The following is a 15,661-nucleotide window of genomic DNA, read 5'->3' as shown; positions in this document are numbered from 1 at the left end:
CATTATGAATTTCGCAAAGTTGGGCTTGCAATTATGCTGTTGCTGAGGTATGATATGGAATGAATGTTTTCAGTTTAGTAGATAACATCTTCAAACAATGAGTAGGTTGTGAAAATTACAAAGACATTTTGATAGCTCAAAATTATTCAAATGATAAATATATGATCCCATTATTACATTTTTTGAGTCATATACTTTTATAAAAAATTTTTATATGGGCCTGGCGCAGTGGCTCATGCCTGTAATCCCAGCACTTTGGGAGGTTAAGACCAGCAGATCACCTGTGGTCAAGAGTTCTCTACTTAAAATACAAAAATTAGCTGGGATGGTGGCACGTGCCTACAATCCTAGCTACTTGGGAGGCTGAGGCAGGAGAATCTCTTGAACCTGGGCAGCAAAGGTTGCAATGAGCAGAGATTGTGTCACTGCACTCCAGCCTGGGCAACAAAAGTGAAACTCTGTCTCAAAAAAAAAAAAAAAAAAGAAAAAGAAAAAAAAATGTTATATGATGTGTATCCTATAATCTTCACTGCAAACATGCAAGACGGAGATGATTATGCCCAGTTTTAGATACAGAAATCAAGGCTTTGCAGTAAGGTCACAAAGCCTCATGGTGGAGTCAGGACTTTTAATCTAGGTGTGCCAGGCTCTGAAGCCCACCATCCTCAGCACTCCCACCTCTAAGGCAGACCTCCTCCTTTCCTTGTCCCATGAGTCCAGGTTCGCTGTGGAGCAACCAACTTTTTAGCATTCATTCTAGCACCTGGAAGGCTTTTCTTCTGGTGGTCAAATAGCCATATTTTCCAAGGAGTGCTGCATCTGTGATGACCAATGGCTCAAAGCAGCCTAGAGTGAGTGAGTGCTTGCGGCTCAGCGTTGACAGACTCACCCAGAGTAACGCACATTGGTGACTTTTTCTCCAGGAGTTAGCTGTGCCAGTGGTTCATGACGGGGGCGCCCTTTTGGCTTTCATCTGCGGTGTCATATACACGCTCCTACAGTCTGTCATCTCTTACAAATCGTGTCCCCAGTGGAACAGTCTCTCGACGTGCCACATACGGATGGCCATCTCTGCTGTTTCTTGCGCAGCTGTCATCCCCAATATCCTTTTTCACGTTTGTGGCTTGTTAAAGGAATAAAGCATTCGATGACACTTGTTAAAGAAAGATAATGAAGACTTTATAGGGACCACTGCAATGGGGTCTGACACTCGGGGAGAGAGATTGGGCTCAACTCTGAATACAGCATTGGCAAGTGCGAATTTATAGCCAAGGAGTAGGATGAGGTCAGCGGATGGAAAAGTACTAAAAGGAAACCTCAAGGATGAGGGGAATTCTGGCCAAACCAACCTAACAGGATTCTTGCTGAGTACTGGCCATGTGATCAGACATCACCTGGGAAGGGTGGAGGAGGAGGAACCCAATCAGTTACCAAGGGTGATCAGATATCAGGGTGTGGGGTCCTTGCTAAACTGACTTAGCCAGGGTTCTTTGCTAAAACTGGATCTTACAAGGAAGTGCACAGATGGACCTAGGAGAAGTGTCAGGAGCTTGACTGAAGTTCGGCCAAGCAAAGAATCTTTGTCACAGTGTCTCAACAAAGCTTGACACTTCCCTTCCCCCCAGGCCAAAAAAAAAAAAAAAAAGATAACAAACTTTCCACATTTTTCAGAAAAACAATTGGGATAAAAGTGTAGATCATTAAGAAAATGTCTCAGCAAGGCCGGGTGCGGTGGCTCATGCCTGTAATCTTAGCACTTTGGGAGGCCGAGGTGGGTGGATCACCTGAGGTCAGGAGTTCAAGACCAGCCTGGCCATCATGGAGAAACCTCATCTTTTTTTTTTTTTTTTTTTAAAAAAGAAAATGTCTCAGCATTGGTTAGATCAAAAGTCTCTTTGGGGGAAAGAATGGTGTGAAAGAAGGTGGGAAAAGGTAAGAACACTTCAGTCTGTTTACTTTCCTTCTCACAGGGCCAGTTTCATGAACCATGTGGAAATATTTATTTTTCTTTGTAGTGCTTGGCTAAAGACACCAAATATTGATATTGTACTCAAAGGAATAGCCCCATGAACTCCCTCAAGGCCAACCTCTCCCCCTCCCTGCACGTAGGTGGCAAGACAGTTTGATTTACTCGTCCATGTGAAGAGATTTTTAAAAAGCTCTAGGTTACTTATTACTGAGTAAATTAAAATACATTTAGCCTTTTCTTTTTAAAGTCACTAATTTCTTTTTCAAAATGAAATCCATTTTATTTTCTAACTCAGCCATGTGAAAAGATGAAAATATAAATTTAGAATGCTTGTAGATTCCGATTTAGAGGAAATGAAAACTTTTTCTTTCTTTTCCTTTTTCTCTTCTTTAATGAAATACTTAACAAAGGAAAAAAAAAGCTGTGGTCTTAAAGAGATGCAGAATTCCCCATCTTTCAAAATACCATCTGTAGTCATATCAGAGAAAGCTGCAGGGTCATTAAAAAAATGATGACTAATGTCGGATTGTAGGAAAATCGGAACTATGTTATCAGCAGCAATTTTGTTAGTCTGGGTTGAATTATGGTATAAAGTGAGCATGATTGAGTGAAAACACATCACTTGCTTCTAAATATTAAGCTTTGTGTTTCTTTTCAAAAATAGAAACTACAAAATGTGAAGTCTAAGAATGATTTTGGTTTTTCTTCCATCTTAGGAAAGGACATTTTTAATTACAAAATTTCTAAGCACAGAGTAGCCGAATCCTAGAACTGAGACATTTACCACCAAAATATATACCCTTGTTCCTAAGACAGTTGCTTCTCTAATTCCTTGGTCTGCTTATAGATTAAAGGCACACTTTCTCTTTGAATATATCTCCTTCACATTTTTATCTTGTGTTAGTCATAAAATTTGTAACAGTGGTTGTAGTGTTACAAGTAAAGTTTCTTGATGATGGAAACCTTTCCTTGCTTCCAACTTTGGAAACAGATCCCCAGATATCAAAGTCAGAGAGTTTTAGCAAAGTAAGCATTTCAGGCCTCAGAGTTTCACTTACTAATAATTCTCATTTCTAGGAAGTTCTTTTTTTTTTTTTGAGACGAAGTTTCGCTCTTGTTGCCTAGGCTGGAGTGCAATGGCATGATCTCAGCTCACCGCAGCCTCTACCTCCCAGGTTCAAGCAATTCTCCTGCCTCAGCCTCCCAAGTAGCTGTGATTACAGGCGCCTGCCACCACGCCTGGCAAGTTTTGTATTTTTAGTAGAGACAGGGTTTCTCTATGTTGGCCAGGCTGCTCTCAAACTCCTGACCTCAAGTGATCCACCCGCCTTGGCCTCCCAAAGTGCTGAGATTACCGGCGTGAGCCACCGCACCTGGCTTCTAGGAAGTTCTTATTAGGAGCCATGCCAATGGGAAGCAGCCCCAGACAGAGAGGGATTATGACCTTATATCAGATTAACTTGAATGAATTCATCTATATGAAAAGGTCTCCTGTCTTAAATGTTAGTGTGTTATTTATATTTCCTTACAAAGAATTGAAAGCATCTTTAAATAGGCCAGGCGCAGTGGCTCATGCCTGTAATTCCAGCATTTTCGGAGGCTAAGGTGGGTGGATCACTTGAGGTTAGGAGTTCGAGACCAGCCTGGCCAACATGGTGAAACCCCCATCTGTACTAAAAATATAAAAATTAGCTGGGCATGGTGGCAGGCACCTGCCACTGCACTCCAGCCTGGGAGAGAGAGCGAGACTCCGCCTCAAAAATAAATAAGTGAATTAATTAATTAATTAGAATATTAGAAAATTTAAAATTACACATAATATTTCTGTGGGATGGTGCTGCTCTGGAGAGCTCCTTAAACTTCACAACTTAGATTAAGTTTCACTGAATGAAGCTTTTTCCCGTTCCATTCTGAATTAATAATTTTCCCTTGGAGTCATTGCTGTACCCAGTTCTTTTCTCTTTAGCATGGTACATTCCCTGGGTCTGGTCCAACAAAGTTGTGATGCTTCTGAGAGCTGAGACCAAGTTTTCCCTCCTCCCACCCACTAGACCAGAATGGTACCTGGTGAACTGAAGATGGAACTAAGAACAAATAAACGAAAGAATTAAGAGGCTTTTAAACTATTAGAAACAGAAGCATGGTAACGAAATGATCAAAGAATCTTCTGTGCTCTCTACTTCTTTTATTTTGAGAATCAGAAGTGTTAAACTCTGCAGTTTCGCGGCGGGTGCGGGTTAAGAGAGGTATCACTGAGTGAATTCAGAGGAGGCTCTAAACTTTGCTTGGCTTAATTAACACTTTAAATTTCTAATATTTTATAGACTTTTTAGAGCATCCTATTTCTCTCTAGCTTTCTCTTTTGCATTCTAAGTTCAATCAAAATGGTTATCACTGCCTTTGTGCAGAAAGTATTGCCCGTGGAGGAGAGGAGCTTCAGTCCTTGGCATTATTAGGCTGGACTGTAGGGGTTTGTCATTCATCCCTGAAGTCTGATACAGGGTGAGTCGCTTTGATTTGCCAGCTCTTAGGCCAGGAAGGAAGGGCTCACCTTATACCCAATTACCCAACAAAAGTCTGTTTTTTAAAGATAGTAGTTTGAGTTTCTGTAGCTTGTTTTTGTATACGAGCCCTGGCACTTTGGAATTTTACATTTTTCTTTAAAGCTGTTACCTTGAAAATAGTATTTTAGATGAGGCATGGTGGCCTACCCCTGTAATTCTAGGACTTTGGGAGGCTGAGGCAGTGGGTCACTGGAAGTCAGGAGTTCAAGATCAGCCTGACCACCATGGCGAAACCCTGTCTCTACTAAAAATACAAAAAATTAGCCAGGCATGGTGGTGGGCACCTGTAATCCCAACTGCTAGGGAGGCTGAGGCAGGACCTCTTGAACGCAGGAGGCAGAGGTTGCAGTGAGCTGAGATCACACAATTGCACTCCAGCCAGGGTGACAGAACAAGACACCATCTCAAAAAAAAAAAAAAAAAAAAAAAGAGAAAATAGTATTTTAGGGTGGGAAGTACTCAAAACAAACCGTCTTAGATGGACATTAGTCATTTTGACCAAATTCCAAATTGTGGAATTATTTTCAAAATTTTAACTAGCCATTTAGCTAAGTTAAGGTGGGAAAATCCAGAAACATGCCAGGTTGTACAAAACGTAGCTGCAAAGTTTAGTAAATTTTGCTACACAAACTGAAAAAGTATTGCAAAGGTATTTCCATGTTGTAATTTAACTATCATAATTGAATTTAAAATTTGAGTTTATAAGAACCTAATGTAACTGGTTTGACTGTAGAAATGTTGGTATTAACATTTTAACACTATATAATGATTTTATCATTAGGAGAATAATGTAGTGTTAACATGAAAGGAACTGTTTTCTGCTGTAGTTTCCTTAACCTTTTTTAGTGATTGCCTGTGCTTCATTAATTTCCATAACCAAGCTGGAGTGGAATCCAAGAGAAAAGGTAACATTTAAGTTGTTCTGAATGTGGCTGTTGGATGTGGTTGTATGAGACTGTGGCCAGGCTAGGCCTAGGGAAGATCACTGCTGTTTTTTAGAACAAGGTGCAAAATGTGAAGTAAACATAGTATGTAATCAATTTACTGTCCAGTCATTTGGTAGTGTGTATGTAGTCATTAGCTAGCAGAGTAATTCCAAATGCTTCCTGGAATTATTTTCAAAATTTTAAGTTCCTAATTTCTTTTTCTTTTTTTTTTTTTTTTTGAGACAGAGTCTTGCTCTGTTGCCCAGGCTGGAGTGCAGTGGTGCAATCTTGGCTCACTGCAACCTCTGCCTCCCAGGCTCAAGCGATTCTCCTGCTTCAGCCTCCCAAGTAGCTGGGACTACAGGCGCCCACCACCATGCCCAGCTAATTTTTTTTTTTTTTGAGACAGAGTCTTGCTCTGTCACTCAGACTGCAGTGAAGTGGCATGATCTCAGCTCACTGCAGCATTTGCCTCCTGGGTTCAAGTGATTCTCGTGCCTCAGCCTCCTGAGTAGCTGGGAGGGACCACAGGGGTGCGCCACTATGCCTAATTTAATTTTTGTATTTTTAGTAGAGATGAGGTTTTTTAGCATGTTGGCCAGGCTGGTCTGGAGCTCCTGGCCTCAAGTGATCCCCCCACCTCGGCCTCCCAAAGTGCTGGGATTATAGGCGTGAGCCACCGCAACTGGCCCTCTAATTTCTTTCTGAAGCATTTCAACTATCTATGCTTAGTAAAAGAGGGTAGAGGGACAGTGTGAATGAAGGTGTTTGGTGGCCAAAGGGAGCGTGGAATGTTAAGTAGAGAGGACAACACCAGCTCCAGTGTGGTGGATATTTCGTTGCAGGATAGAGTGAGAAATCAATGCAGTCAGGGGTAACTGTGCAAGGGAGTAGTGGCTGTAAGAGGCAGGAGAGAGGCTGGTACTTGATATAGATGACCAGAGTAAGACTTTGAAGACTTTTGAACAGTTAAGCAAATGGAAAGAGTATTATTAGATGAGTGTTCGGCAGAAGCAATGCCTGGGATGGTTTGGAGAGCTTGGCATTAGGAGGGCCAGGAGAAGGCAGTTCTACTAGTTTGCATTTCAAATAGGGAAAATCTGATGGGTTTTGGCAAATGACTAACATGAGAATGAAGTGGCACGATGAATCAAAGATGCCTTTGAGGATTTTACCTTAGGTGAACCAAAGAATTTATTCCTTTGACCAGAAATAAGGTCCCTAACAGGTATAAATAATTTAGTAGGTGGAAGTAGATGAGTTTGGTTAGAATTGATGACTCTGCAGATATCATGAGATATCAAGGTCAGAAACGTGGGCCTTGGCCAGGCACTGTGGCTTACACCTGTAATCCCAGCACTTTGGGAGGCTGAGGCAGGAGGATTGCTTGAGTCCAGGAGATCAAGACCAGTCAGGGTTACACAGTAAGACCCTGTCTCTACAAAAATTAGCCAGCATGTGGCATGCGCCTGTAGTCCCAGCTACTTGGGAAGCTGAGGTGGAAGGATCACTTGCACCCAGGTGGGTCTAGACTTCTGGTGGGACTGAGTCATCGCAGGGTAGGGCAGAGTTGTCAGAGTGTAGGGTAAACCAGTAATTTTTGGACCAAGCATCAGAACACATGGAACCAAATGTTTGGCACTGAGATCCACTCGTCGTATTAGATGCGTGAAGTAGTGGTTCATCTAGATGCCTTATAGGAGAATCAAGGATGCCTTAGGAAAGAAGAGTTAGTGAGAAACCAGAAGGGGATTCTTTTCCCCAAGGAGCAGGTGGCAGAATACCTGCAGCAAAAAAGAAGTAAAGGGGACATGGATCAGAGTGAAGAGCCAGACTTGTGCTGGATGGCAGACCTCATTGACTGAGTCCCTCCCATACGCAAGACTGGGAGATTGTAGAGGGAAGGGTGGTCATGGGATAGAGGATCCCGAGGTATTTTACAGTTCAGAGGGGCAACAGCCAGTTGTCAATGGCTAAATATAATACTTTGAAGAATAAAAATATGCTGAACTGGACTTCAGACAACACATGTGGAAATGCAGAAGCAATGGCAATTAATTCTAATGATGGAATGAGAGGAGATATGGTCCCAGAGACTAAGGGAAGAACATTTTTCTTTTCTTTTCTTCTTCCTTTTTTCTTTTTTCTTTTTTTTGGGGGGGGGACAGAGTCTCACTCTGTCACTCAGGCTGAGTATAGTGGTGCATTCTCAGCTCACTGCAACCTCCACCTCCTGGGTTCAAGCGACTCTCCTGCCTCACCTTCTGGAGTAGCTGGGACTGCGGGTACATGCCACCATGCCTGGCTAATTTTCTGTATTTCTAGTAGAGATGGGGTTTCACCATTTTGGCCAGGCTGGTCTCAAACTTCTGACCTTGTGATCCACCTGCCTCAGCCTCCCAAAGTGCTGAGATTACAGGTGTGAGCCACCACCCCCGGCCAGGAAGGACATTTTTCAAGGGAAAGGGAAATGGCTAACCATGGGATATGTGACTGAACAGCCTTTAGGAATGAAGTCCATCAATTTGGGCAATAAGGGAGTGAGTGATGTTTTTCAAAAAGTAGTTTCAGTAAAGCACCGAGGTTAGAAGCCAATGGTAAGAAGTTAAATAGTGAGAGGAATGGTTCATTCATTCAGCTGTCAACCAAATGTTTATTGAGTCCTGTTCTGGACTGGAAGTGAGAGGAAAAGGGGAAACACCATGGTGGCTAGAGGAGACAGCGGGGTCAAAGAAGTATTTCCCAGGACGGAGAACTCTGGCAGGTAATGGAAGCCTGCCGAGACAAGAGAGAGGCAAAAGATGGTGAGGAAGAGAATGATCCAGACAGGAGTTCAAAAAGTGCTTCTTGGCCGGACGTGGTGGCTCACGCTTGTAATCCCAGCACTTTAGGAGGCCGAGGCGGGCGGATCACTTGAGGTTAGGAGTTCAAGACTAGCCTGGCCACTATGATGAAACCCCGTCTCTACTAAAAAAAAAAAAAAAAAAAAAAAAAAAAAAGAGGACAGGTATGGTGGCATACACCTGTAATCTCAGCTACTCAGGAGGCTGAGGCAGGAGAATCGCTTGAACCTGGGAGTCAGAGGTTGAAGTGAACCGAGATCACGTCACTGCTCTTCAGCCTGGGTAAGAAGAGGGAGACTCTGTCTCAAAAAAAAAAATGCTTCTTTAAAATGAAACATTAAAATGGTCAAATTAGTCTAGACCTAGGCTTTCCCCTAAAGTGTGGGGAATAAGCCCCGTCCTGTAAAGAGGGTTCAGTTCCTCTTTCCATTGGTGAGAACCTCTTTCCGAAAGCAAGACCGCATAGCGGAGTAGCTCAGGTGTACTTTACTTTTCAGCCACTTGGGGGAGACCTTCCACCACAAACCCGCTGCTGGGTAGGGCTCATGGAAGTATACTCCCAGGCAGTTAAAAATCTGTTATATTCCACTTTCTACCTTAAAAATGTGAAAAGTCCATGGTTTTCTATTCACCCCATAAATAACTGTGTCATTCTTGTATTTCCTTCTGTTCCTAATATCGAAGGATGTAAAAAAAAAATCGCTTTACATTAATTCACTGAATAATCATTTAGGTACTGCCCCAAACTTCTGTGTAGTGCTTTACAGCTTTCGCAGCACATTTATATGCAGTGACTTACTTCGTAGGGAGGGTGAGATTTTTAATGTCACGGTCTCGTTTCACATAGCAGAGATATTAGGGCTTTGCCTGCATTCAAACTTGGTTCAATGTACTTTCATTAATATGCTTAAGAAATTCTCCCCAAAATTCTGCCTCTGTTTTTAGAAGCCATCTTCTTTGTTCAGGGATGATATGGGTTGGGGCAGGTCCCCTGGTGCTGGCACCAACAGGAGGGAGCCTCTGTTCTCTACCTCCTAAGGAAGCTGGTCAGGTTCTTCTCAGTGTGACCCAGTATGAGAACAGTGGGTGGAGGTGACCATAACAGGCAGAGTGAAGAGTGGTGGTCTGTGGGCCTGGTGTGCCTCCAGTAGATCTGCCTGGATGGACACAGGATCAAAGAAAACAGCTGTCACCATAGAATTGCCCTGTGCAGCCTGACCAACATGACAAAACCCTACTAAAAATACAAAAATTAGCTGGGTGTGGTTGGGCACCTGTAATCCCAGCTACTCAGGAGGCTGAGGCAGGAGAATCGCTTGAACCTAGGAGGCAGAGGTTGCAGTGAGCTGAGGTCATGCCATTGCACTCCAGCCTGGGTGACAGAGTGAGACTCTGCCTCAAAAAAAAAAAAAAAGAAGAAGAAGGAAAGAAGAACTGCCCTGTGATCCAGCACATTTCCTCACCCTTGTAGCCTACAGCAGAGCAGAAAGTGAAGGAGGAAATCACACGGGCACACTGACAGTCCCCAGGCCTCATTTGCATGTCAGCTAATGTCAGAATGCAGATGTGCATTTTTGACTTAGAGTTTTATTTATTTTTATTTTATTATTACTATTATTTTTGAGACAGAGTCTCGCTCTGTCACCCAGGCTGGAGTAGAGTGACACGATCATGGTTCACTGCAATGTCTACCCTTTGGGCTCAAGTGATCTTCCCACTTCAGCTTCCCAAGTAGCTGGGGCTGCAGGTGCAGGCCACCAGGCCCAGCTAATTCTTTCTTGTCTTGTTGTGTTGCACAGGCTGGTCTCCAACTCCTGGGCTCAAGTGATCCTCCTGCCTCAGCCTTCCAAAGTGCTAACATTACAGGTGTGAGCCACTGTACCTGGCAACAGAGTTTTAAAATTAGTTTCTAGCACTGAAAAATCAGGAGATATCACACACATACACAGACACACAGGCAGATGAACACACACACACACACACACACACACACGGTTTTTTTTTTTCAAACCTCTCTGAAAGCAATACTAGTGTACTATTTTCCCATGTAATTAAGCTGATGAGGTGTGGGCCCCCTAATTTCTCTCTCTTTTCACAACCATTAATTTTATTTATTATTATTAATTTTCTGGCCTCCATATGCAGCTGAATTTGGAACTTCTGATTGAAGCCGTTCTCCTTGGCCTCCATTCTCTCATTCTTTTTTTTTAGAGACGTGGTTTCACCATGTTGGTCAGGTTGGTCTTGAACTCCTGACTTAGTGATCCACCCGCCTCGGCCTTACAAAATGCTGGGATTACAGGCCTCCATGCTCTCATTCTTGCCTCTACAAACATACACAGTTAACATGTGGATGTTCGTTATTAGCATCTTCTTGGTAGCTGTATTTAGGAGGTTAAGCAGAACTATTTTCTGAATGAACATTTCTATATAAACAGGGAAAATACAAAACCTAGGGGGCTAGTCAGCCAGGTTGTCTACATGGTAACACGCATTCTTTGAAACAACTGTGAGAGCACTTGTTTTTTGTTTTTTTTTTTTTAAAGATGGGGTTTCACCATCATGGCCAGGCTGGTCTTGAACTCCTGACCTCAGGTGATCCACCCACGTCGGCCTCCCAAAGTGCTAGGATTACAGGCGTGAGGCACCGAGCCAGGTGTTTTTTGTTTTGTTTTTTTTTTTTAAAGATGGGGGCGAGAGCGCTTGTTAAGCATGCCCTTACAGTTAGGGATTCCCAGCAAAGGGAGACCAAGTCATGCCTTGTGTGGAAAGTTCTTTCTTCTGTTGAGTCCAAATTTGCTTCCCAGTCTCAGCCATTTGGTAGTCCTTAGTCTACCTTTTGAAGTGGTAAACTCAATCTTAAAATGCGAGTTTGTGGAAGCCAGAAAGAACTTTGGAATGTCTGCCTTTGCATTCTCAGTGGGCAGATGCCCTGACACTTAGTAACGTGGTTGTGATTACCGTATATCCCCAAAGTTCTGACTTATGCTCACTGGACAGCTTTTTCCTTTGGTCGAACCTCTTCGGAGTTATTTCAGTATGTACATTAAAGTGAATCTTTTGAGGCTAAATTCTGTTTCTTTATTGTTGCCATTAGGATTACGTATATCATGTAGTGAGTGCGGTCTGTGAATGGACAGTGGCCTTTGGTTTTATTTTCTACTTCCTAACATTCATTCAAGATTTCCAGGTAGGTGTTTATCAATTCAAATGTTTTAAATTGCTGACAATTAGAATTAGTAAAAATTCACTGAAGACATTTTGCATTTTTAAAAAGAGCACTTTCTTATTATTCTTAATGTGTTTGACAAAAACATGTAAGGATTGTGCAACTTCATTCATTAGCTTCTCCCCAACAGGAGGCATCTTTAACAGCTCTCCCCGCAGTGAGATTTTCATATGTCCTCTGCTGTTTGATGTTAATAGTCATATCCCGATTCCTTTCGTTCCTTTTCCTTTTCTCCCCTCCCCTCCCCTTCCCTTTCCTTCTTTATTGAGATGGAGTCTTGCTTTGTTGCCCAGGACGGAGTACAATAGCGGGGTCTTGGCTCACTGCAACCTCCACCTCCTGGGTTCAAGTGATTCTCTTGCCTCAGCCTCCCGAGTAACTGGGATTACAGGCACCTGCCACCACGCCTGGCTAACTTTTTGTATTTTTAGTAGAGACGGGGTTTTACTATGTTGGCCAGGCTGGTCTTGAACTCCTGACCTCGTGATCTGCCTGCCTCGGCTTCCTAAAGCACTGCGATGACAGGTGTGAGCCACCGCCTTCAGCAATCCTGGTGGTTTTCTTTTAGGGGGTCTCTATTACTAGTTCCAAATAATAGAAAGTAAATACATCTTTAAAAAAAAAAAGTGTGTTGTTTAAAAACGTTCCCAAAGCAGAGAGAAGGTGGGACTGTATCAGATTTGTCCACAGGAAAAATCTTACATTTTGAAACAAGTGAATTATTAGCTCAAAGGATATGGAAAGCCAAGAAAATTCTTTAGGACCTGACTCAAGCATAGCACAAACTGTAGTGAGATCATTTCTGCGGTGGTACAAAGCTGTTGGAAATGTGATTGTCAACGTTGATATCATCGGCAATGTTGGGATTGTTTAACTTCTTTTATACTTTTTTCTTTTCTTTTTTAAAATAGAGCGTCACCCTAAGGATATCCACAGAAATCAGTGGTGACATTTGAAGAAAGAAGAATTGGATCTCACTCAGTGAAAGTTGCAGGCCATTTCTAGAAGCGCTACAGAGGACAGACAGGGTTTTGATGCCGCCCTGATTATTGGGATGCGTCTGCGGCACATCCAGTACAACTAGAAATAGTTGTACTATTTCTAAAGATGTGTTTTCCTAGAGAATGTAGAGCCTTATGACATTGAAGTGATGTTTTTATAATTTTCTAAGTAGATTTTTTTATATTAACAAAAATTCATATACAGAAAAGACAAGGTGTTACAAAAAAATGGAGAGCTCTTATTTTTGTACAGATTCTGTTGTTTATTTGTGTGTGATTTATGGAAATACACTAAATGAGTAATTTAGGTTCAGTACATTTATTACAAAGTGAATTGGGATATTCATTTGTGAATTTCATTCTTAGTAAGTGAACTGTATAATTTTTTATCATGAGAGCATATATAAAATTCAATTTATAACAACCGTGTACCCAAATCATAAAGATTTAGTTAATGTATTAACACTAAGATACTCTGATTTTTAGCTAAGCAAAGTGCTTCTACTGAGAGGCCTTTATACCATCATGTACAGTAGCTCTAAGTGAATACAGAAGACCTTGGTTTTGAAATTCTGCCACCTTATTTCTCCCTGCCCATGAGGCCGCATCTTTTGCTCTTGCTGCTAATTGGCCATTTATAGTGGGTGTAATTCCAGGTGTAATGGTTTCAGCAACTCAGGTGAGAACCATCCTTTATTGTTACTGGCACAACTTGATATATAGTCTGACCCAGAACTGAAACTCACATCTCAAATTCATTTCATGCCAGTAAATGTGGCAAAGAGAACAAAGGCCCAAGAGCGAGAAGGGGGCGGCCAAGAAGAACTTCTGGGTGCAGGGTGCTGTTTATTCGCTCCTCCTTTTCACGCCTGTGGCTGGATGTCCCACAACACTATAGGAAATGTGAGTCAGGCCCTTTGCATTAAGCAAGAACTACAGACTCCACCTTTTCACCCAAATCATGAATAACCAATGAAAAGCAAGTTATTCCAGAGGAAGAAGCAGCCCTTGAAATGTTAAGGCTTAGGCTTGAAAGCTGAAGAGCAGGAATTCTCTCTTCAAAGACCCTAGAGCATAAACCCATGTGTGGTCAAGTGGGATCAGCCTTCAAGGGCGCATGCCAGGAGCAGAGCAGCCCATGGAGACAGCTTCGGAGGGCCTGGCATTGTAGGGAGTTAGGGATAGCTCCTCATTAACTATTTGTTGGGTGAATATAGGGGTGAGGCTCAGTGGCAGTCAGGCACCTCTGCAATGACAAGCTGCCTTCCCTCTATGTGTTTAGCACATGTTATTAGAACATGTTCCACACCCCTACCACTTTCATTTGGGCCCTATGAGGCCAAGTAGAGAAATCTGGCAAATGTAAACATGCTTTCTTTAAGATGCATCAAAAATGATTTTCTTTAAGTGAATGGAAGAGTTTGACAGAGAAACACCTTTGTTAGCAAACATTAAGAATGCTAGCTGGGTGTGGTGGCTCACACCTGTAATCCCAGCACTTTGGGAGGTCTAGGCAGGAGGATTGCTTCAGCCTGGGACTTTGAAACCAGAGTGGGAAACACGGTGAAATCCCATCTCTACAAAAAAACAAAAAACAAAAATTAGCCAGGTGTGATGGCATGTGCCTGTAGTCCCAGTTACTTGAAAGGCTGAAGTGGGAGAATCACCTGAGCCCAGGAGGTTGAGGCTGCAGTGAGCCATGCCACTGTCCTCCAGTTTGGGCAACAGAGCAAGACCCTGTCTCAAAAATAAATAAACAAACAAATAAATAAAAAGAATGCTAATCATTTCTGGGTTCACTGTGACTCATTGTAATGCTAGAGATCCCCCTTGCAACACTGGAAGTGGAAGTGATGAAAGCTGTGTCAAGCCTTCATTATCCTGAAGAGGAGGAGAAATGCCACATGCCTTTCCCATGGGACCCACAGTGGAATGAATACATGGTTGTGCCTCACTTCAGACTGACTTTTGTTCTCAGCACTTCTCACAATGGATTTTCATGCTTCATTTTCACATCTCTCTGCAGTTAGATTGGGAGCTCCTTGAGGGCAGAATATGTGCCTTAATCTTTATCTTTGTAATGCCCGTAATTAACACAGTGCCTCCTGGTACACTGCAGGTGCTTAAGAAATACTCACTGAATACATGAATGAATGAATGAACAAATGAAGGAATGACTAAGGATGTTTGTAGTGCTATAATATATAATGGGATTTACTCTGGTTTACTAGTTAGTTTCATAATAAACAAATGGTCTGTATCACCTGGTAATGTTGACTGTTTTTCTTTGTGTGCTATAAACATTTCAGTTGTTTGGTCATCACCAATCCATGACAACTATCTTCAACCTGGACAGATACCACAGAAGTTGTTACATGGGTAGATCAAATGGTACACCTGTCTTGGCAAACTGAGAAGGTCAAAAATCACTCCAGACAATGGTATTCAGCTGATTCCATTCCACCTCTAAAGCTGGTCTTATCCACATTTTGGTATTATTTCTAATTCCAATGAACTTGCATTTCCTTGGAACCCATGACTGAAAGGGTAAAATGAAATATTTCCTTATTTTAGTAATTTGTTTTTCTGTTAAATTATAAAATGTCACCTGGCCACTACTATGAAGTAGACTATCTAGGAGATGGTTCCAGATCCATTTGGACCTTATAAAGGTATGATTATGATTTAAACCTTATGCTTTCATAATTCTTTTTTTTTTTTTTTTTGAATAAAGATGGGGTTTCACCATGATGGCCAGGCTGGTCTTGAACTCCTGACCTCAGGTGGTCCACCCACCTCAGCCTCCCAAAGTGCTAGGATTACAGGAGTGAGCCACCACACCTGGCTATGCTTTCATAATTCATGTAGTCTTCCACGTGGGCGTGATTGGTTCAACTTTGTAGATGCTCAAACATTAGCATCAGAAGTTTGTGTCAGTCAAGATTCAGAGTTGAAGAGATCAGAAATCCAACAAGAAGGGAAAAAGGTAATCTATATTGCCTCAAGTAAAGGACATTTAGGAGTGGAACTGGCTTTATGGATGGCTGGATCTAAATGTTCCATTAGGACTCCGTCTTCTCTTTCCTCCTCTCAGCTGGCTTCATTCTCAGGCAGGCTTTCCCCTGGTGG

The 15,661-nt window shown here is 42.3% G+C and overlaps 1 protein-coding gene across 2 annotated transcripts in view; it reads left to right on the top strand.

Moving 5' to 3' along the window:
* Window positions 1-14,803, top strand: part of DRAM1 (DNA damage regulated autophagy modulator 1) — a 41,200-nt gene extending 26,397 nt beyond the window's left edge. The window contains exons 4-8 of one of the 2 annotated variants that reach the window (XR_010343839.1): window positions 924-1,101; window positions 5,380-5,438; window positions 10,102-10,168; window positions 11,400-11,492; window positions 12,443-14,803. Coding sequence is in view for 1 of the 2 variants with exons in the window: in XM_012469231.2 (XP_012324654.1) it covers window positions 924-1,101; window positions 5,380-5,438; window positions 11,400-11,492; window positions 12,443-12,487 (375 nt within the window). In the remaining variant the exon portion in view is untranslated. The remainder of the gene's footprint in view (window positions 1-923; window positions 1,102-5,379; window positions 5,439-10,101; window positions 10,169-11,399; window positions 11,493-12,442) is intronic. The other variant, XM_012469231.2, reaches the window with a different exon arrangement.
* Window positions 14,804-15,661: the final 858 nt, after the last annotated feature.

The sequence above is a fragment of the Aotus nancymaae genome, unplaced genomic scaffold (genome assembly GCF_030222135.1).
Source record: "Aotus nancymaae isolate 86718 unplaced genomic scaffold, 86718_ANA_hifiasm-v0.15.2.pri h1tg000021l, whole genome shotgun sequence".
NCBI classification, from domain to species: Eukaryota; Metazoa; Chordata; class Mammalia; order Primates; family Aotidae; genus Aotus; species Aotus nancymaae.
The sequence above is the reverse complement of the archived record's forward strand: the minus strand, read 5'-3'. Positions and strand labels throughout refer to the sequence as shown.